This window comes from Passer domesticus, chromosome 6 (assembly GCF_036417665.1).
Source record: "Passer domesticus isolate bPasDom1 chromosome 6, bPasDom1.hap1, whole genome shotgun sequence".
Lineage (NCBI taxonomy): Eukaryota > Metazoa > Chordata > Aves > Passeriformes > Passeridae > Passer > Passer domesticus.
The window spans coordinates 20,272,426-20,293,713 of record NC_087479.1 but is presented as its reverse complement, the minus strand read 5'-3'; the positions used below and the strand labels follow the sequence as shown (position 1 = coordinate 20,293,713).

General features: G+C 42.2%; 1 protein-coding gene across 2 annotated transcripts in view; it reads right to left on the bottom strand.

Moving 5' to 3' along the window:
* The window catches only part of SEL1L (SEL1L adaptor subunit of SYVN1 ubiquitin ligase), a 35,741-nt gene extending 24,155 nt beyond the window's left edge, over positions 1-11,586 (bottom strand). For both annotated transcript variants that reach the window (XM_064423682.1, XM_064423683.1), the window contains exons 1-4: positions 11,323-11,586; positions 4,249-4,286; positions 3,679-3,901; positions 340-507 (exon numbers count right to left, since the gene is read on the bottom strand). In XM_064423682.1, the coding sequence (XP_064279752.1) occupies positions 340-507; positions 3,679-3,901; positions 4,249-4,286; positions 11,323-11,416 (523 nt within the window). In that variant the 5' untranslated portion in view covers positions 11,417-11,586. The remainder of the gene's footprint in view (positions 1-339; positions 508-3,678; positions 3,902-4,248; positions 4,287-11,322) is intronic.
* Between the last annotated feature and the right edge of the window lie 9,702 nt (positions 11,587-21,288).

Sequence of the window (21,288 nt, the reverse complement as noted above, 5' to 3'; positions counted from 1 at the left end):
GTGCAGGTTCCTCCTTCAGAAGGACATTTCCTAGAGAAGGGTTGCTTTGTGCAACAAATCAGTAAGCATAATGGGCAACACCATCAAACCCCTATCCTCCTACAGCCTCAGAAACAGTTTTACAGATGCCTCCACTGCAAGATTTCCAGATCAGATCTGGGAACTGTAATTTTTTAAAACTTCTTCCATCATGAAAATTTTGCCTTTATAACTAGTTGTTTATTGTGGTATGAAATGGCCAGGGACTTCTACACCCTGAAATAAAGAGTGTTAAGAGGACTGAAAACACTAGCCTAAAAAAGCATTCACTGAACAAGAAAAAGCCAGAAGGTTGCTTACATTCACAGAAGCCCCACTTTTGATCTTTCTTGTAATCATAGGTTGTTGCACACCAAAGCCTGCCATCTTCCCTCCCATCGGCAGTGCACTCTGCATATTCCTTCTCCATAAACAAGAATGGAAAGTGGCAAGGTTCACCATCTGCAGTGCCTCCAATGGCTGTCAAAACTGAAAATACACACCCCACAATTAGACTACTCTCCTTCATTCCCAAATTTAAATCATTTACTACAAACAGAAAAGTGCTCCTATGATGTTTTCAGGCACAATCACAACACAATGTCAACACCACACATGACAAAATATTATATTGAAAGTACAGGAGTATCAGCATACATACATACAACTATATGAAAAGATTTGAGTGAAATCACTATGATGTAGATGAAAGGATTCTCATCACTACGAGTTTGATAATTTTCTACTCTTGAAAATACTTAATTTAAAATCATAATTTCATTTTGCCAATATATTTAGTTTCACTCAAAATGGCTTTGAACAGTATAAATTATCATTTCTCATGCACTAGAACTTCAAATGTTACTGATTCTAGTATAACAATATTTTAAAATAAAATTAATCTTCTATGAAGACTAAGAATTCTCTCCCTAGGTTTTGAAGACGGAATTATTTCAGTTAGACTTTCACAGAAGTTTTCCTCTTTCACTAAGCTAAATCCAACAGTTGGGTTCAGCTTCATTTGAAAACATTTGCAAAATCATGCAATTGTCAATGTCAATTTCAGAGTTTTTTTCCAAGTTAACTGTATTTTTTTAGTTACAGAGAAAATTAGTTATTTTTTAAGGGTTTATATTTGAAAGGCCTAAAGATGATACTAATTTAAATATTTCATGTTGATTTTTTGAAGCAAAAGAAAGTCTTCAGGTATAGCTGGACCTGTTCAAACTGCTCTTCATAAGTGGATGCCTTGACACAAGTTCCACCACATCACTCCAAGTTAATTACATCACAAGAGAGAAACTGCTATTTTCAGTAACTGCACTCAAAAATAATGTGTTAATATGCAATTAGCCTGGAATAATTTCAGACATTTGCTACCTGCAAAGCAATATACAAGCCCCTGCTAAGGGTTCATGTAACTACAACTTATGGGACATCTTAACCACTGTCATTTGAACATGCTCCATGCCCAGAAGCACTCCTTGAGAACTCTTGGTTTTATTTGTACTGTTTTGTACCTTGTCTCCTGTGTGGAAAGCAGTTTTACACAGGCACTGCATGAGATGTAGCTGCATACTAAACTTATGAAATGACTCTGTCCCAATGCTCCTCTCTTCGGATTTTTTTAATTCTAAATTCAACCATAATGCTGTTTTTGTTCTCAGATAATAACAAAGACTAATCCCAAGAGCAACACAGCAGTGCAACCACAGGTTAAAATGCTCACAACAGTTATTTATGTACTTAGACATTGATAAATACTAAGTGAGGCAAACAATTTACCCAGAGGATAAATTAATTTTTGTCAAACCAAATGCTCCAGAAGCAATTTACCTCTTTACTATCTGTGAATAAAATACGTGGTACTTCATTATATTTGTCCTAATTTACATATGTCTTGTTTCATACTTTAAGCTGCAGAAAACCCAAATACAGATTACTTTTAAGTACTGGCAATATTACTTTAAGATTCTTCCAAATAGGAAAATAAGTGCAACAGGAACTGCCAACTCTTTATAAACTTGTGAGCAATTTTCAGCAAAAACTGTTAGTACGGAAGATCAGTGTTATAAAACCCTAAAACACAAAATAGCAATAACTAAAGAAATAGCATTTTCTTTACGTATGATCTCATCACTCATCAGAAGAGAGCAGGACAAATTTCTTAGAAAGCTAAAGCCTTTACTAGCACTAATTCAAAATTAGTGATTTTTTGTTCCAACTTCTATAATACATATATGGAAATTAGCAGGATATGCTTTTGTTCCATGCAATGTCATGACCATACACAGTAGCTAAACTGTTTTTAGAAAAGCTTTTATGTTCCTTAATGCAGTCCTGTCACGAGTAGCATCTGTACCCAAGATAGATGCTCAGTTAAAGCGTTTATAAAGCCGTCCTTCAGCACTCTCCTAACAGAAAACATACACTTTTCTTTCAGGATTGCTTTTTTAAATGAAAAATCCCTCAATTCACACTGCTTATTTAATTCATAAGATGTTCCAAGAACTGTGCAAGTCTTAAACTTATGGTTTTTGAAAGTCACTTGCAGTATGTTGATAGTTATAGTTCCTGAGGAGCCAGTCAGCTGGATATATTTTTGTATGAAATTAAAAGTATCTTAGAGTTTACTTTTTAAATAGACTGCACTGACTAAATATGGTTCTTAGCTTATTGTTTTGTGGCAGAAAGATATTTAGTGGGTTTTACACACTTTTTCCTGTACAACACAGCATCAAACAACATCACAGCAATGGTTAAGTCTATTACTGAGTTTTCACAAACTGATATTAGTTCTGCTCTAAAAAGGAAACAGCTTAGAAAACACTTAAGTCTATTACATGATAGACCTCATTTAATAACTCCTGCTTTCTTCTGACGTTTCAATATTGAGAAGTTTCAATTATTGAGTTGAGAAGACAAGTATCATTAGTACCACATAACTGTATTTCTCAGTAATATTGAAGTTTTACTTTTTATGGACAAGTAAAAAGGAAATGTCTGCTGCACAGGTTAAGGTACTCAACTGTGCCATCTAGTTATCATCAACTACTCACTGCAAATCAAAAAATCATAAAATTACGCAGTAAAAAAGCCTTATTAGAATTTCCTGGGAATTTTGGCCCAAGACATAAGGTATTACCCATATTTAAAAACTTCATGAAGTTTACATGCAGTTCAGATGCTCTGAGGCTCTCAATGCTGTTCCAGGAAGCTTGTCTTTACATTACTATTTGTTCCTTTTCTGTCAATTGACTCATCAGGCAAATAGCCATGGGATTGAAAAAGACTGATGCAAATTTCTCTTTGTATTGCTGGTATACATACAGAGCACAGAATCTGTAATTGACTTCAATTTGAACAAATCAGGGCCTTCTGTATTTGATGGTTAAAGCTTTCCAGCAAGATGGAAACGGTAAGAAAAATGTGAAATTCTTTCAAATGCATCTGAAAATAACTATTCATTTCAATTACAACACCTTTCAAGACTTTTTGATGCTATTTCCAATAAAAAGGCAGCAATTACTATTCCATTGCAGAAAGGTTAAGACACTTGTTATTTCATATGTTCAAAATTACTGTTTGTATTCACCCACATGCTGGAATTACTCAGACTCATCTACACTGCCACCTGTTCCAAAGTCTGTGAGCAGTTACCTGGACTCTGCATTTCTGCTTCTTCCAAATCCTTATTTAATAGATTTGACATTTCTAAAGAGTTCAACTCTTCCAGTGAATTCTCTTTTTCCTCTTCTTGACTGTGAAAGCTCTCTTCATTCTCTGATTGAGAGTCTGATTTCCCAGATTCAAGGAAGATCTGACCTGCTACCACTCGAGTTCCTGTGGAATGATCCTTTACCTGGTCCTCTGCAGATAAAGTCTGAAGGAAAGCAGCCATATAATTTAGAAGATTAGAAATTGAGAAGCAGCAACTGGCTTAAAATCCATTCAAAAACTTCTTAAAAGATACGGTTAATTAATTAAACAGTTGAATCAAAAGTAAGCTGAGCTACCTTTATTAGCTCTCATTGCCTGTATCATTTTCAGGTGTTTGAAAAAAAAGGTTTCAAACTTCTAACTCTGTGTTAATTTCTCTGATGCAGAGAAAAAAAAAGAGCAAGAACTACAGAAAAGCTTAAAACCTAAAATCAAATTATTGTTCTGAATTTCAGACCTTTGCTCTCACTCCAAACACATATCAGAATGATTAGAAATTTATCTCCTCACCTTGGACTCCAGTGATTCATCTTGATTTCCTTCTTCATCTAGAAGAGACATTATAAGTCAATAAAATGTTTTTCCATGAGTAACTATCTCAAAAATAAAACCTTTAGTTACAATACTGTACCATAGTTCTGAAATATTCTGGTGTACTAAGTTGACAATACACTTCAGAAAAACCTTATTACTGTGACGAGCAGGAAACAAATTTTTCAGAGGTGATCCTCTTCCTTAAATTATGCCAACACAACTGTGTGCTCCACAGTGAAAAAGTGTGGTTTTTCTAAACCCAAGTCACAGTCTGAATGGTTCAATCCAACTAAACTACTTAAAAAGGTGTTCTTCAAGTGAAAATGGCCTGTGGAACATAAGATTTTTAGTCACCCAATCAGCTTTAGTACCAACAGCTTCAGTAGTGACCAGAAAGTTGTATTCATACTCCCATACTTATAATTAAACATTGTCCTTTATAGAATGCCAATTCACTCTGCCTGATCAGCATATTCAAACCTTTATATAGAGGTTTCTCTTCAAAACTGTGAGGAATTAGTTTGTCTCTAAGATACTCTTCAAGAGATGCAAGTCTTGTTCAATTGTCATCTTCCTTGTCTAAAAGCTACATGATATTTGATTAGAAAGACTGGCAGGAGAGGAAACAGTAAACAAGAAAGGCTATTAGGCAGACACTAAAGGAATACATGTGAAAAGGTAAAGATAATCAGAAAAGCTTATTTATGACAGCTTTACCATTGTTTTTCTGATTTTTTTTTCTGCAAAAATTGTTCTGTTCTTTTAACTAAAATGGGCTTCAAACATTTTGAATTTTCAAGCATTTTTCCATTTTGATGGGAAGCCTCTAAAATTAACACACTGAAATGTGACTGTTCAGAGCCATCAGTATCTGATACCATCTAATTTCAGCAAAGAAACCCCCCTACATTTGAAAGAAGATGCCATGGGCCTCCCTCTGTCTGGTACACAACTCACATTAAAAGAAAAGCTCAAAACAGAGACCACTTAGCAAAGCTGCCACTAACTCCTCCTATGCTTAGAAATCCCCCTTTTTGAGGCTCTGGGGTGCACAAGGCCCTGTAGCAGTGGCAAAGCAATGATGGGCTGGAGACCTGCACTGTGACTGGAAAAGGTGTCTAAACTGATAGAAACTAATGCTCCCAAACGTGAGATTCATTCAGTACATTACAGTTAGCCATGAAAGGCTACCTGCAAAAACACTTCCAACAGTTTATAGAGCTCTGCTGACTCCTGTAAGCACTTAGCAGCAAACAAAACTTGCACAATTTTCATTCTCATGCAAGTAAAGTGACTTACCAGACATAAACCATCTCTGAAGCAACTAATTCTAAACATGACACTTCAATGGGTCATGCTTTGAAGCCTACTACTATAATCCTTGCAATGAAAGGGTTAATTTTGGAAATCACTTTCTGGAATCTACATTCTATATTGTTACTTGAGGTACAATCTTTTATTGGAACAAGTGAAAAGATGAGGGAGAATGTAACTTTAAGCTGTAACAGAAATTAAGAAAAAATGTGAAGATTTGTAAGTGAAGCTGCAAAACTATGGTGATGACTGAGTACAACTGAGACATAAAGATAACAGCCTGTTGAGGATGGTGAAGACGATGTAAAGCTCAAAGAGTTTGACTGCCAGCAGTCATGGAATTAAAAAGGATCCAGAACAGTTGATACGGGTAAGCAGCTGTACTCTACAGGTCTGAAAAACTTATGGGGACAGCAGAGCACTCCAGATGAAACACACCCTGCAAGGAGCAACCAAGACAGCATAAGAACAAACAACAATTTGGGGAAAAAAAAAAAACCAAAACAACCAAACATTATGAGGCATAAGGAAAAAAACAAGACTAGCTGCATTTCTGGCAGAGACCTCAGGGATTAGCAGCTTGAGGAACCTAACAGATAAGGGTGATTGTGATAAGTCGTAAGAAGGTCTGCCACTAAACTTTGACACTCCAGATAATTATATGACAACTGGTCTTTAAATTCAGTAAAAGTACACATATATTTAGGATACTTGCTGGTGTTTCTATTTTGAATTTATGAAAGACATTGTCATTTACTATGTTCCCCACATATGACATTCTATTATCCTAAATAATTTTGACCTAAGACCAAACGCCACCTTCAAACTTCAGAGCTTGTCAAGACATCCACAAATGGAGAGCAGGAAAACTAAGGGTAACCTACCCACTGGCTTGTATGCTCCTCCTAGTATCTACAAAGCACTTGTAAAGTACCTGTTATTGCAGTAGGAAACATCATGTTTGGTTTTTTTTGAACAGCTACACCAGCTAGGGCGATTCTTTTTGTCTCTACAAAACCAGCCTATACGCCTGACAGCACTAGAGCTTTCTAACATTTCAGAAAATGCTTCACTAACTGATTTCAGTCTGTGGTGGTAGGTTCACTTCATGTCAAAAGACCACACAAGAACAAATATAAATAGGTTATACCGTCTAGGCACACATACGAAAGAACTATTTTATTGTAACTTCATACACAAAAGGTTTATTAAACTGAAATGCAAGAGACACCTCAGCAACATAAGGCAGAGCTCACTAAGTTTAGTTTCTCTTCTTCTTTAAAAGTAAATAAACCTATTTCCATTCTATTGCATCACTTGAATTTTCTCTGAAGAAACCACCTTTGTTACTGAGAAGTTGTACCTGAATGATTGTTTTCAAACAGTGGTTCCAAAAGGCACTAAAGCAAAACCAAAATATTAACTTTTCTTAGCTTTGAGATTTTTTCTAAGGTAGGCAGATGAGGTTGCAGAGATAATGAACAGTATGATTAAGGAGGGATCACTTACAGTTGTTGTTTCACAGAACTGCTGACTAATATGCACCCACTTACAGAAGTGTGTTTACTGCTATGAAACTGTTAAAGCTATTCTGAAAGTGTTAATGAAAGGTCCATGAAAGGTCACAGCTGGGCCTAAGAACAGTTTATTAGTCAAGGCTGAGCTATTGAACAAAGTCACAGATGTTATGTTTATGCACCTGTTTCAGAGATTAGAGCTGATAGTTTAGCTTGTTTTTCCACCCTTCAATTATAAAATATAACTAAGTTTTTTTTAAATTATAATTTGGATCTGTTACCAAGGCTGTCTAATTCCATAAACCTCCTCTAAAAAGGCCAAGTGAAAATTAATTGAACAATTTGTTAAACAAATTAGAGAGTACAAAGATCTATCAAAAGGAAAAGGTAGGCAAAAATACCTGTGGCTCAAGTGGGCAGTTGACACTGCTGTACAGAATGCTTCACTTACAGCACTGAGCTGTAGACATTGCTGGGTGCTGTCACATCCAGCTAGAACTTTAAAGCACTTCACAGGACCAAAATCTTTTTCTCAACCATCCACCAGTTTACATATAACTAAAATCAGCTGTAAAAAGTATTAATTTTTCCTCAAGTACAAAGGCCAGTGTTCAAGCATGCTATGTAAAATATAGCAAAAGTACTCTGGCAACCTATGCTAGAGAAAAAGATCCTACCATATGCTGGATACAGCTCCTACCATTTTGTGGGAATTACTGTTTTCAAGAGAGCACTAAGGAGAGAAGGGTAGAAACCAGAAGAGCTATGCAGTGTGATTCAGCAGTAATGTCATTACCTTGAGGGAATTCAAGAGTTCCAAAGTTTTGCTGTACTAGAAGAACAGATCAACTGACATCCCATAAACCTAAAGGGCTGCCTCTACCAGACAAGAAATACCATTAGTTTCAAAGTTAAAATGGTCACTCGCACTCAGGAAGTAGCCAAAAATTCAGTAAGTGAAGCAGCCTCCCACAGCTCTGATGAATCCCTGATTATTGTTTCAGTTTCCTTCTAGTTTTTGCCAAGCTCTTCAAACCTCTAACACTATGACAACAAAGCAAGAAGTGGGCTTCTGCTGAGAGCAGGGATCTCCCAAGCAGAGTGTGCACACCTCAGGGAGTATACCAGCCAACCCACCAGGGCTGCAGGAATAACATACCTTTTGGACTGTTAATACATAAAACTTTTCTTAGTACAGTGGTCATTGTACCTTTATTTCATTCTTTTTTCATTTGTGTTTTTGTGCATGTTTTATGAGGCATATAATACATTACAACAAGAGTACATCAATGTTTAACTTACAAAAAATACATGTAAAATGCGTGCTGAAAAATCTTTCTATGGAGAGGGGAGCACAAACAGAAATGGTTTGGTAGTGACTGCTTTAGAGCATCCGTGAGAGATTGTCTGTAGTATTTCTGGCAATTTCATTCGATGTTGTCTACATGCAAGTGACTAGACAGACACTGAAAGAGAACGCAAACTCTGCTTATCCACTTATTGCAAGAAAGAAGGAAATCTTAAGAAAAAAATTACCTCAGACTGCTTCTCATCAATTTTTTCGACTGATATATTCAACACAGAAACAGACTCAACAGCATGGATGCTATTCCCATTACACGAAGCTTTAAAACATGCAGTGAGTTAAGTAAAATCCTTAAAAGTGGCACCTATTCAGCAAGAATAGTTCCAAAGTATCCTTGGCAGCAAGTAAATTGTTCCCAGCTACAATCTGTGCAACATATTCATTTTAGTTCAGCTAGAAGATTGAGATATAGGTCAGCCCTCACCCTGAATAAAAATCTTTTTTCCAGTGTCCTTGCAATTGCTGGCTAACTAGTTACAGAAGTCTCCAGCAGGTCCTCAGTAGGAACTGAGATTCCCAAACAGGCAACAAAGCAAAGAGTTTAGGGACTATTTTTCAATCAGGTAAGTAAAACCAGAAAGGTCAGGGAAAACCACTGAGCTCTGTCTCATGGAAGAATAGGTATTGACGTTCCCTACAGGTAAATGAGTGCGCTCATTTGTCCCACCAATCAGTGGGACAGCATAAAAACATCTGCCTATTGCTGAAGTTAGCCATGGAACACGGAGCAGAGTCAGAGGAAGCATCGCTTCCTCTCTTCAGGCAGAATGGGACATTTTTACAGCTTAAACAAGAGGAAACAATCCCACTAATCAAATAATACTGGCAATCACAAAAAAGGAGGATTTTTTCAATGTTCTTGATGAGTGATCAGCAGGGGAAGGCCATCACTCCTGCAGTGACCAGAAGACAGCCAGTTTCATCTGCAGAACACACACATGCTTAGCATTTTTTAGATACTTTTGCCAGTGCTTCTTAATCTTTCCTCAGTCCCAATTTTGAATGCCTTTATACTCTGCAGCAATATAATGTTTAAGAAAAATATAGTGCCCCTTCCCTTTGGCTTGAATTTTCTTGCATTCAACTCAAGTTTTCAATAAATTTATTTAAACAAAGTTTATGACAACAGACATACTTAAAATATTCAAGTTATATTTAAAATATTCACTACTAAAAAAGGTCCTCCTTAAAAACTCTTCCTAAAGTTAGGCAATGTCATACCTGGACCATTTTTACTCATTCTTCTTAAAAGCTCTCCCACTATGCTCACATCCCAGATGACTCTTTCCAAACTAGACATTAGAAACAATGAAACATTCAAGGAAGTATTTAATACACAGTCCCAAGACTTACAGCAATCTCTAATACAGAAAGTCATACTGTTACTGTGGGAAATCAAACCATGAAATGAGGACAACTTTCAGAATGATTCTTGTCAAAAACTGGAGCAATAAATATATTCCTCTCACAGCTTTCTGCCAAATGATGGGCTCTGAACACCCTCTCCTAATTAATTGTGGATATCAATGAACAGTTTGACATCACAGCAGCAATTTTAGTTTGTAAACAGCTCCTAAGCCTACATTCATGTACTGTGCTTTCTATGGCTTATTAATTGTATTAGTTCAATTGAATCTAAACATTTTGTTTATACAGACTGAAGTAAACTATCAGAACTTCATGCCCACAAAACAACTTTGTGGCAGTGGACTAACAGTCAAGGCAGGAGAGCTGCACGGTAGCACAGCCCCTGATGCACACTTGACGAGCCCTTATCACCTAACTTCCACGTACACAACAGATGGTTCATCTGACCTTCACAGCCCCATCTCACCTTAGACTTTTTCTTCATATACACCATAAATTAGAGCATACAGTTCAAAAGTTTGGCTACATCTTTCTGGTTTCACACAACTTGGGTGTATTCTTTCCAAAAGTGCCCTGCTGCCTTACAAAGTGACCTACAAAGCTCATGTAATACAGTAACATGACTTTAAAGTTCAACTTCCTACTGCATACAGGAAAATGAACCCCAAAGTACTGAACTCACCTCTAGCGAAAATGTTACTTTCCTGAAATAGTGTAAAAACAAATTCCCAGCAGCACTACATATGGCTGTCGTTAAGGTAGTGGCTTCTGGCTTTATAAATAAATGCACTGCACACCCCCCCCACCAGCCCAGGGTGGAAAGAAGGGTGTGGGAGGTAGAAACCCCAGGAAAGGAAGTAGATGACAACACATGAGACTCAGACAAAACCCGAGCTGCATAACAACAAAATAGGGATAGGAAAAATAAAAAATATTATGGGGACATAAAATAGGACGCATAAATGTTCTCTACGCATCGAGGTGAGAAAACCGTTCTAATAAGGCTGAAATCAGCATTATCAGGGCCTAGGGGAGAAAATGCGTTCTAGGGAGGAAAACCGCCTCATTTCGGTTCTAAGCAGTGCAAGCACTACAAAGTGGGCTCCTAAGGAGCTGCTTAAAGGCAGGCACGGCACTCAGCAATGCGTCTACCCCTAGCAGGCCTACGGAGCAGCGCCGGTGAGCAGAGCTCAAGCCAGCCCGGTCCCGCCACCCGCGGCCACGCAGCTGACAGGAGCCCCGCTCCCCGCTCCGCTCCGCCGCCTCAGCGCCCCGGAGAGGGCGGCGCAGCCCCCACGCACCCCAAAGCCCCGGCGAGAGCAGCGGGTCACCTCCCCCGCTGTCGCCGCCCCCGCGCCCCGGTGCAGGCGTCGGGACCCGCAGAGATACCTCTGCGCCGCCCTCCCCCGCCGCAGGCCCGGGGGGCAATGCCGCCGCAGCGCCCGGGCCCAGGGGGGCGTAGGGAGGCGGAGCCGCGGTACTCACCGGCCGCGGGGAGCGCCCCGGCCGCGGGCAGCATTCCGGCCGACAGCGCGGCCAGGCACAGCAGCAGAACCAGCCAGCGCGCCCGCCGCCCCATCCCGCCGGGCTCTGAGGGGCCGCGCCGAGCGCCCCCGACTCCGGCTCTCTCGCCCCGCCCAGCGCGCCGCCGCCGCCAATCAGCTGCCGCGCTGACGGCCGACTACGGGCCGCTGGCGGCAGCCCACGCAACCCCGGGGAACGGCTGGCTCTACATGGCCCGCTCCGATTGGCTCGGCGCGGGCCCGGCTGGCCCGCCACGCCCTCCCGCTAGCAAATAGCGCCGCACGCGCCTCGGCCAGGGCTGCTGCGCGAGCGGCGCCTTCCGAAACGGCCCCTTCCATTGGCTCGTGCGCCGCTCCTACAGCACCCACAGTTCCTTGCGAGGGCCGCGGCGCCGCCTGGGAGCGTGTGGCCCTGGGGCACGCGGCGGGGCCGGGACTACGTCACCCACAACTCCCCGCGCCGAAGGGCGCAAGGCGCGCACGCGCGGCGGCGCCGCCCGGAACCTCGCCCCTTCCAGACCGCAGAATTCCCGGCCGTGGGATACGCTTGGTTGACTAGGAGTATGGAAGCAGCAGTAAATTCAGTGTCTAAACCAGCATAGATGGAGTATGTGAAACATAGAGAGTTTTAGTGCAGCTGTGGGGCGCAACTGTTCGCTTCTCGTAGGAATTGCACCGCTCTGTGGCTCAAAAAAAAAAAAAAACAAACAAAAAAAACCACCAAAAAAACCCAAACAAACCCCAAACGAGGAAGGGAAGTAGGAACCCAGCCTTTAATGGAGTGAAACATGGCTGGGTAGTAAATGTCACCGCGTCACAGGGCTGTCCTGTTACAGTCTGTGCTGAATTCTAAAGTGTTTTTTTCCCACTCTGTCTCAGTAGGGTCAAGCCGCCTCAGCCTTACAGCGCTACACTTGGGATCTCTGCAGGGTGACAGTGGCCACCAGCAGCTGTTTCTCCCATGGGACACAGTGGCAGAAGCTGTGGCAAGTGCAGTCCCACCCAGGCCTGGCTGAGGGATTTTCTGTCTGCTACAGCAGGGTCTGCAGGCAGGGGAATGCCTGCACTGCTGCAGACAGGTGTCTAAAGAGCATGTAAGCACCTTGCGTAGAGCTAATGAGTGGTTCTGTTTTAAGTAGCAGAATACTGAAGTAGCAGTCAATTTTTTTCTAGCTACAGTACAAGTAAACAGCACACATGGCTAAACAGTTCGGCAGAACGAAGCTGCACAGGTGTGGGAGTACCGTTTTGGAATGGGTCTGAAGGGGTTTCACCAGGGCACTTCTCTGTGCTTGGACCAGCCCTAACTTTAACCTGTGTTTTGGTAAATGGAAAGGCATAAATCCACCTGCCTGTGAGTGTCACCTCCTGGAGCAGAGGAGGGAGCCCACCCTGTCTGGGGAGCGGTGTGAGCCCCCTGTGTGTGGCAGTGACAGCGCTCAGGGGGCCGGAGGGACCCGCCCTGGGAGCAGCATGGGGGGCCATGAGGTGGCCTGAAGCCTTGGCAGTACTGCCGGACATGGCTCTGGCCTGCCCAGGAGGCATGAGGGCAGGGGTGGGTGGGCAGGTTTGGGGAGTGTGTTGATGTGGCCTGATTTTTTTGGTAGCGGGGGAGGGCCGCAGGGGTAGCTTCTGTGGGAAGCTTCTAGAAGCTTCCACCATGTCTGACAGAACCAATCACTGATGGGTCTAAAGATGGACATGCTGCTGGTGCAATTAGAGAGGTTGATAACGCCTCTGTGATGACATATTTAAGAAGAAAATCAAAACAGTGCACATGCAGTTTTTTCCCAGGGGTGGTGAGGCACTGCCACCAGGGGCCAGGCCTGGCACAGCGCGCGGCAATGCACTGCTATGGCCACTGCCACCTCGGTGTGGCCCGTGGCAAACCTTGCCTGCCTGGCTGCCCCCAGCCAGCCGTGCTGCAGGCAGAAAGGCAGGGGTGGCAGTGATGGTCTCCCCTTGCCAGTGCCTCCTGTGAGGAGAGGCGTTAAACAGGCAGCTGCCAATGCTCAGTGGTGTTTGGGCCGCGTGGCGGGCAGTGAAAACATGGCGAGCAACTCTGATGCAGAACCTAGACGAGATCAACCTCTCAATGCTGCGGGATCCTGCAGGAATCTGTAGTTGTTGACAGTGGTACCTACGAGCAGTAGTTTTTTCTTCTAGTCAGATAAGAGGAAGAAGTGAGGACATGGGAAGGAAAATAACATGGCAACACCAAGGTCAATGGAAAAAAAAGGAGGGGGAGGAGGTGCTTCAAACATCGGAGCTGAGATTCCTCTTCGAGCTGTGGAGAGGACTGTGGTTAAACAAACTGTCCCCCTGTAATGCATGAAGTCCATGGGGGATGCAGAGATCCACTCGCAGGCTGTTTGGAAGAAGTTGGATCATGTCAGGAACAGGTGTATGCCAGAGAAAGGTCTGATTTACTGGAAGAGCAGGCCCCTGCTTCCAGACATGGAGAGAGAGGGCCCTTGCTTCCAAACTAGAGCAGCCTATCCTTAGTGAACTGCACCCTATGAATGAGTGACCCACGCCACAACAGTTTTGGGATGACTGTTTGCCCATGGGAGGGACCCCATGGCGTAACAGAAAAAAAGATTCCTTTCCCTGTGAGTGAACAGAAGAAGATCTTGAGTGCTGATCTGATCAAAACCCTCATGCCCTGTCTCCCTGCACTGTTGATAAGAAAGAGGAAGGGACCAAGGAGGGAAAGAGGATGTTTTAAAGGCTTGTTTTACTTCTCATTATCGTTCTCTGACTCTGTTAATAATAATTTTACCTTTTACCTTTAAATTTGAATCTGTTTTGCCCTTAGAGTATTTTTCTCTCAATCCTTAACTTATGAACCCTTCATTAATTTTTTCCCCCCTCTCCTCTGCTGGACTATAGCAAAAGAGGGTGAACAAACAACTTTTGTAGGTGCCTGGCATTTGGCCAATATCAAACCATGACCTGTAGCCATGGTGGGGGGCTACAGGACTGTGAGAAGCTGCCAGAAGCTGCCCCATGTCTGATAGAGCCAATACCAGCTGGCACCAAGACATACCCATCACTGGCTGGGGCTGAGCCCATCGCTGACAGTGGTGGCACCTCTAGGGAAGGGGGAAAAATTACTGCGCAGTGGCAATGGCTGTGGAACAGAATATGTGAGAGAAACAGCTCTGCAAACACCAAGGTCACCGGAGGAGGAGGGGAGGATGTGCTGCAGGTGTGGGAAATGAGATTCTCCTGCAGTCCGTGAAGGGTGGTGAAGAGCATGGTGAGGTAGCTATGTCCCTGCAGCCCATCGAGGCTGATGGAGGAGCAGAGATTCCCACACCAGAGCAGGTGATGCCTGGAGGAGTCTGTGACCCCGAGGGAAGTCCATGCTGGAGCAAGCTCCTGGCAGGGCCTGTGGCCCTGTGGAGAGAGGAGCCCACATTGGAGCAGGTTTGCTGGTGGGACTTGTGACCCTGTGGAGGACCTACATTGGAACAGGCTGTGCCTGAAGGACTGACTGTACTCTGTGGAAGGTACCCACACTAAGGCAGTTTGTGAAGAACTGCAGCTTATGGGAAGGAGTCAGGTTGGAGAAGTTTGTGGAGGACTGTCTCACACGTGATGGAGCCCATGCGTAGCAGCAGTATTGTGAAGAGTCCTTCCTGTGAGGAGCAAGAAACAGCAGAAAGTGATGAACTTACTCTAGCCCCCTTTCCCTGTCCCACTGCGCCACTAGGAGGGAGAGGTAGAAAATTTGTGAGTAAAGCCTGGGAAGAAGAAGAGGGTGGGGGGAAATGTGTCCTTAAGATTTGGTTTTACTTCACATTACCATACTCTGATTAGATTCATAATTATTTTTCCCAAGTCAAGTGTGTTTTGCTCTGACAGTCTGACAGTAATTGGTGAGTGATCTCTCTGTGTCCTCATCTTGACCCTCAGCCTTTCCTTATATTTTCTCTCCTCTGTCTAGCTGAGGAGGGGAGTGGTTTTGGTGGTCACCTGGTGATGAGCAAGGGTCAACCCATCACAGCTGCCCAGAGCCCTTATGGACTCCCAGCCCATGAGTTGTTCAAGGCTTCATTGAACAAATCTCTCCTCAACTTGACCCAGTCAGCCTTCCTGCAAGCAGAGGTTGAACTAGATGACCTCAGGAGGTCACTTCTAACCAAATTTGTTCTACATCTAAAGCTCTGTGTGTGGGGTTAGGTGAACTGGAGGAACAAGAGGAAAAATTCAATGGGGGAAACAGATTTTATTTTCCTGAATTAATTATTAACCTTCAAAAAAAATTAAATAATATTGCAGACTGAGTTCTGATTAATTTAGTATATTCTGTACTCTAAGGGTCTGGTAAATTTATTGCTGCCTTTCCATTTATGTGTGCAGCAGCCATAAAATTCCCATTAAATCTCTTAATCCGTTTTGCATTTATTTCTCTGAAGCTTTGAATGGAGTCTTAGGTATTTTTGCAGTGCTCTTCCTCTCTATAATGTGCCAAAATATTGTGGTCTTTTATGCAGCAGTCCAAATGACCAGACAAATGGTAAGGGCTCAAATTGCATCCTTTGCATTTCAGGTACTCTCAGGTATGTTTCCCAAACTATTATCCGATCTAAATTTTCAAGAGATTTTTTTATTTGACCTGTTAAGTACTGCCTAGCTTGTGTGGCATGATGTAATACTAGACGTTCTCTAGTTAGGAGAATGGAAGTGCAGGAGTAAAGTTAGGAATACTTTAGTGATATGTATTCTTTATGATTATTTCTCATATTCTCTCTCTTGTCATCTGTCTATGTAGTTTGGTCATACAACTATCTGTGCTGTACCACCATTACTTTTTACTTTGATTGCAGAAACTTTCTTGTATTTTTTGAAATGAAAAATGGCACAATGGGAGAGGTATGAAGCTTGGTAGATTTTGAAGAGCAATTTCCCAAGAGTTCTCTTTGTAGAATGTTCTCATAAAGTTTTTCAGCTTGCTTCAGAAAAAATAAAAGAAGAAAGCTTCAGACATCTCTCAGGGAAGAATTCTGTCCTAAAGTACATTGGCTTTGGGACAGATGTTTCTGGCAAAAAGGTATATAATTCCTTTAGTTTTTTAAATTAGTGTACAAAATACATAGTTTTAGGGAGATTAATTTTTATAGCTTTTTAATGATTTAAAAATATTTTACTATGTTTTTTTAAAGCTTTTGCGGACTAGTTTCTGAGAAAACAATTACAAGGAGAACAATATTCCTGTATCTCCAGTGTTCATGGCTGTTGGGGGGTTATGATTCTAGCAAGGCCTATGTGCAAAGTAAGAGACACAATACAGGTGTTATTTAAGCAACCTAAGGGAGAAAAGGTGAAAATTTCCATGGTTCATATCACCTGGTCTGTAAAATCAAGTGCCCAGTCACGGGAATGTGGGAGAGAGAAGCAGTGGTGAAGAGAGGAAAGAAGACTCTTCCAGTATATGTTAGAAAAGAGGTTGTTGCCATGGCTTTGGTGAAGACATCAGTCAAGAGGAACAAGGAGGATGTAGCTTGAGGAGCTGTTACCCAGTCTGGACCAGTAACAAATTGTAGGGGTTAGGCAACACTGTGAACTACCTGCATTCGCATAAACAGAAATGCAAATAGCCCAGGCCTGTTCCTATTCTCCAAATGAGAAGGGTTGAAGCTCATTAATGAAAACATCAGCTCTTGCTTTCTGGCTTCCCAAATATACCAGCATTCACAGATCTCTGTAATATTAGTGTGGGCTCTAATATCCATGCCTAGATTCATGGTCCTTACCCATTATTTGGGGCCTCCCCTACTTACCAGGAGAGTCTGCCTTGATCTTCAATGCAGAACAGATGCACACACTCATGCACTGTTCTCACAAGCACGCCTGTTCAGATATTAGATATCCCACTGGATGGTGATCCAATGTCCATGCGTGCACACTGTGTCCCTTACATAGCTGCTGACTCAGAGCTGGAGTCTTTCCAGATCTTCTATTTCATGGCCACTCCAGCTTAAGATTGGCGAGCAAGGTATATGTGTACACATGGATATGCATACACAGAGGTGTATGCACAGTTAAATTCCCTAGGGAAATATAAACAGTCTGGTGTCTCCAACTGCTGGCACTTAAACATGTGGGCCCTGTGAGCCACAGTCCCTGCTCCATTTGCTGACATTCAGACCCCACCAATACACACCCTATTCCCAGCGGGGAATGATCCCTTCCTCCGTTGCTGGCACTCAGATCTCAATTGTATTCTGGTCTTTCTGTTACTTGGATCTAAAACCTGGTGACCCGTGGTGTGTTCTCCAGCTGCTGGCAATTGGACATTGTAGCACTCTTGTAGCAGAGAGTGAGGTTACAAAGGCAAAGTCAGTGTGAAAAACGCCAATCCCTTGTTTTTGAAATTTTAAAAGTTTAATAGTAATAAAATGGTTATAAAAATGGTAATATAATTAGAATAATAAAATTTGAACATTTGAGATTAGGACAATATGAGACGATAAAACCAAAGAGATACAGACGTCCGGGTACCTTTTTCTGGGCAACACAAGCCCGAAAAAGGACCCCCATTAACAGAGGATTAACCCTTAAAAACAATTGCCTGTTGCATATTCATACATCTCATACATGATGAATAAATTCCATTCAAACACAGGATTCTGTCTGGTCACTGTCAACTTCTTCCTCTTAATCCTCATGCCGTCTTCCAGTCTGAGCAAGGTGGGAAGAAGTTAGTTTTCTGCTGATAAGGGAGCAATAAATTCTCTTTCTCTGAAAGACTTAGGTGTCCTGTGGCTCCTATCTGGTGTGAGTCCTTTCTTAAACAAATATCTTGCATAGCATAGTTTCTATTTTAACATTATGTTATAACCTAAAATTATATTTAATACACCACTTAAGAAAATTAATATAGCATAACTTTATAGCATAATACAATATTAATTTTAATACTTGTGAAAAGCCAATCATAAAATACACATTTTTCATAGTCAATAATATAATTTATTAAGAAAAAAGGATACATTGTGTTGATCATGTGTTGATCACATGCTGATCACATGTTGATCATGTGCCTCAGACAAGCATCTTATGTTTGTTTCTCTGCTATCCATCTGTATCTCTAACTTTCCTTATATTTTTCACTTCTCATAAAGAATCTATAATTTTTACATAAGCCCCACAAGTTCTTTTTACTTTTCCATGGTTTTGGTACACTCTCACAATGACTTTCAAATATGCCACAATACTCCTGAAGTCTTGATTTCTTCTCTGTCCCCTCCTCTGCTCCCCCTTACCTCTTGCCCCTGCCTATGTCTAAGTAGTTCCTTCTAAGAGCCCATCAATCAGCGACTGAAAAGTCCTGGTCTTTGTCTACCTTATTACCTGCTCATTAAGTTTTGTGTATTCATTCCCTTTATTGCTTTATTGTTTTCCTTGTTACTCCTTACTTCTATTACACTGAATGGTCCTTAGCTAGAGAGCTTAATGAACCAGATGTTCTTACAGTCTATGTACTCTTACAGTGGCTTAGAGGAAAAATGCTTTTGTTTATTTAAGGTCCTGGAATCATGCTGCTTTTTCTATTGGTTCTGGTTTTACCTCTGTTATTGAATTACTGCTATCACTTGCTTTTTTTTTTTTTTTTCCTCAAGGGAAGAGCTCCAGTTATCTTCAATGAGATTTCCTACAGGATTTAACAAAACCTGAGTTTACATTACATTACATTGATGCTCACCACAATTGTAATGTTAGAGTCCCAAAGGCATGACTTAGTTGTTTATATAGATTTCTTCTGTGTACAAATTGTGCTGAGAGCTTCAGCTTGGTGCCTAGTGTGGGAATCCTCCAGCAAGAACAGTTGGTGTGCTTGCACTAAAAATAATGTTATCCAGTTGTCTGTGTGCTTGAACTCCTGTCTTTAGTTGACAATGAATAGAAGCACAAACAAGTTTGCAGGTGTTACAGCAAAACAAATGCTAGCCTACTCTGGAGATATAGTGACATCAGACTGACTTGTGTTCAAGTCTGGTGAAAACATAGCATTTATAATTAAAAAAAAATTAGATTATTGTTCTAAGGCTTTGTAAAATCTGTAGAATTGTATTCTAGCCCCTAATTTTCAGTAACTGAACAAAATGAAGAAAAAAAGAAACAGTCTGTTAAGTGTCTATAATTGGAAATCACGAATGATAGTCTGTTCCCTTTCTGTACTACTGACCAAAATCACAGAATTGTTAGTGTTGAAAGGGACCTCTGGAGATCATCTAGCACCACCCACCTGCTGAGGCAGGGTTGTGTAAAACAGGTGACCCAGGAACTTGTCCAGGTGGGTTTTGGGTATCTCCAGAGGGGGAGACTTGACAACCTCCCTGGGCTGTGCCATTGCTCTGCCACCCTCATTGTAAAGTTCTTCCTCATGTTAGGTGGAACTCCTCTCCTCTCCTCTCCTCTCCTCTCCTCTCCTCTCCTCTCCTCTCCTCTCCTCTCCTCTCCTCTCCTCTCCTCTCCTCTCCTCTCCTCTCCTCTCCTCTCCTCTCCTCTCCTCTCCTCTCCTCTCCTCTCCTCTCCTCTCCTCTCCTCTCCTCTCCTCTCCTCTCCTCTCCTCTCCTCTCCTCTCCTCTCCTCTCCTCTCCTCTCCTCTCCTCTCCTCTCCTCTCCTCTCCTCTCCTCTCCTCTCCTCTCCTCTCCTCTCCTCTCCTCTCCTCTCCTCTCCTCTCCTCTCCTCTCCTCCTCCTCTCTCCTCTCCTCTCCTCTCCTCTCTCCTCTCCTCTCCTCTCCCACAGTTTCTCCTCATAGGGTGGATGCTCCAGACCCTCATCATCTCTGTGACCCCTGCTGGACCCTCTCCAGTAGCTGCTTGTCTTTGCTGTACTGAGGAGCCCAGAACTGCACATGGCACACTGGATGTGGTCTCACCATGGCTGGCTAGTGGGAGGATCAGCTCCCTTCACCTGCTGGCCATGCTCTTCCCAATGCATTCCAGGATACCAATGGCCAATCTGGCTGTAAGGCACTGCTGGCTCATGGCCAGCTTGTCATCCCCCAGGTCTCCCAGGTCCTTCCCAGCAGAGCTGCTCTCTAGTATGATAGCCCCCAGATTGTGCTGGTGTTTGGGGACCTTCCTCCCCAGGTACAGGGCCCTACACTTTTTTGCCGTGTTGGACACCATTAAGTTTCTTTCCACCCAATTCTCCAGCCTTTCAAGGTCCCGCTGAAAGGCAGAACAGCCTTCAGGATCAGCTGCTCCTCCCATTTTTAAATCATCAGCAAACTTGCTGAGGGTACATTCTATCCCTTTGTCCAGGCTATTGATAAACAAGTTAAAATATGCACATATATGTGAATTTTTGTGTATGAATGTGTTTATCACATGATTTCCAGGGAAATGTCTTATGAGTTGCAGTGCAGATGAAATGAAACCTAATGCTGCCTGCAAGCTAAAATTTTCATATATGTTGCACTTCAGTTGCAGTTATGGATTTAGCAGTGTCAGTTATTTTAGTGGCAGTTTCCAGAGTAGCCTGAATTACTTAAAAGCAAGAAAACCTCAACGGGGCTGAAAGCTTTCAAGGGAAAATAGGACAAGATAACAAGTACAGCATGGGAATGGTTCAAGGGTAAGTGGGACCTGGTTTTGATGTTTTTCTTCCTAGCTTGTGAGCCCTTTTCTTGAAAGTTTTAGTGCAGACTGCAGGCTCAATACCAAAACCAGAGTTCTGCTCAGTGATCAGGAAAGGAGCAGGATATTTGTTACACTAATAGGGCTGGGTATTAACTGGGAAACATCTCCAGAGCTGGGAGATATAATTCTGGGAGGTACACAATGCCAGATGAAGAAAAGCACATCTCTGAAAACATAATATTTTGCTGTGTTAACTATCCCCTAGCTTTCTGTCAGCTCTCAGGTATCTAATTTGTGTTTATGGTATGCCAACACTGTTATTTCTTG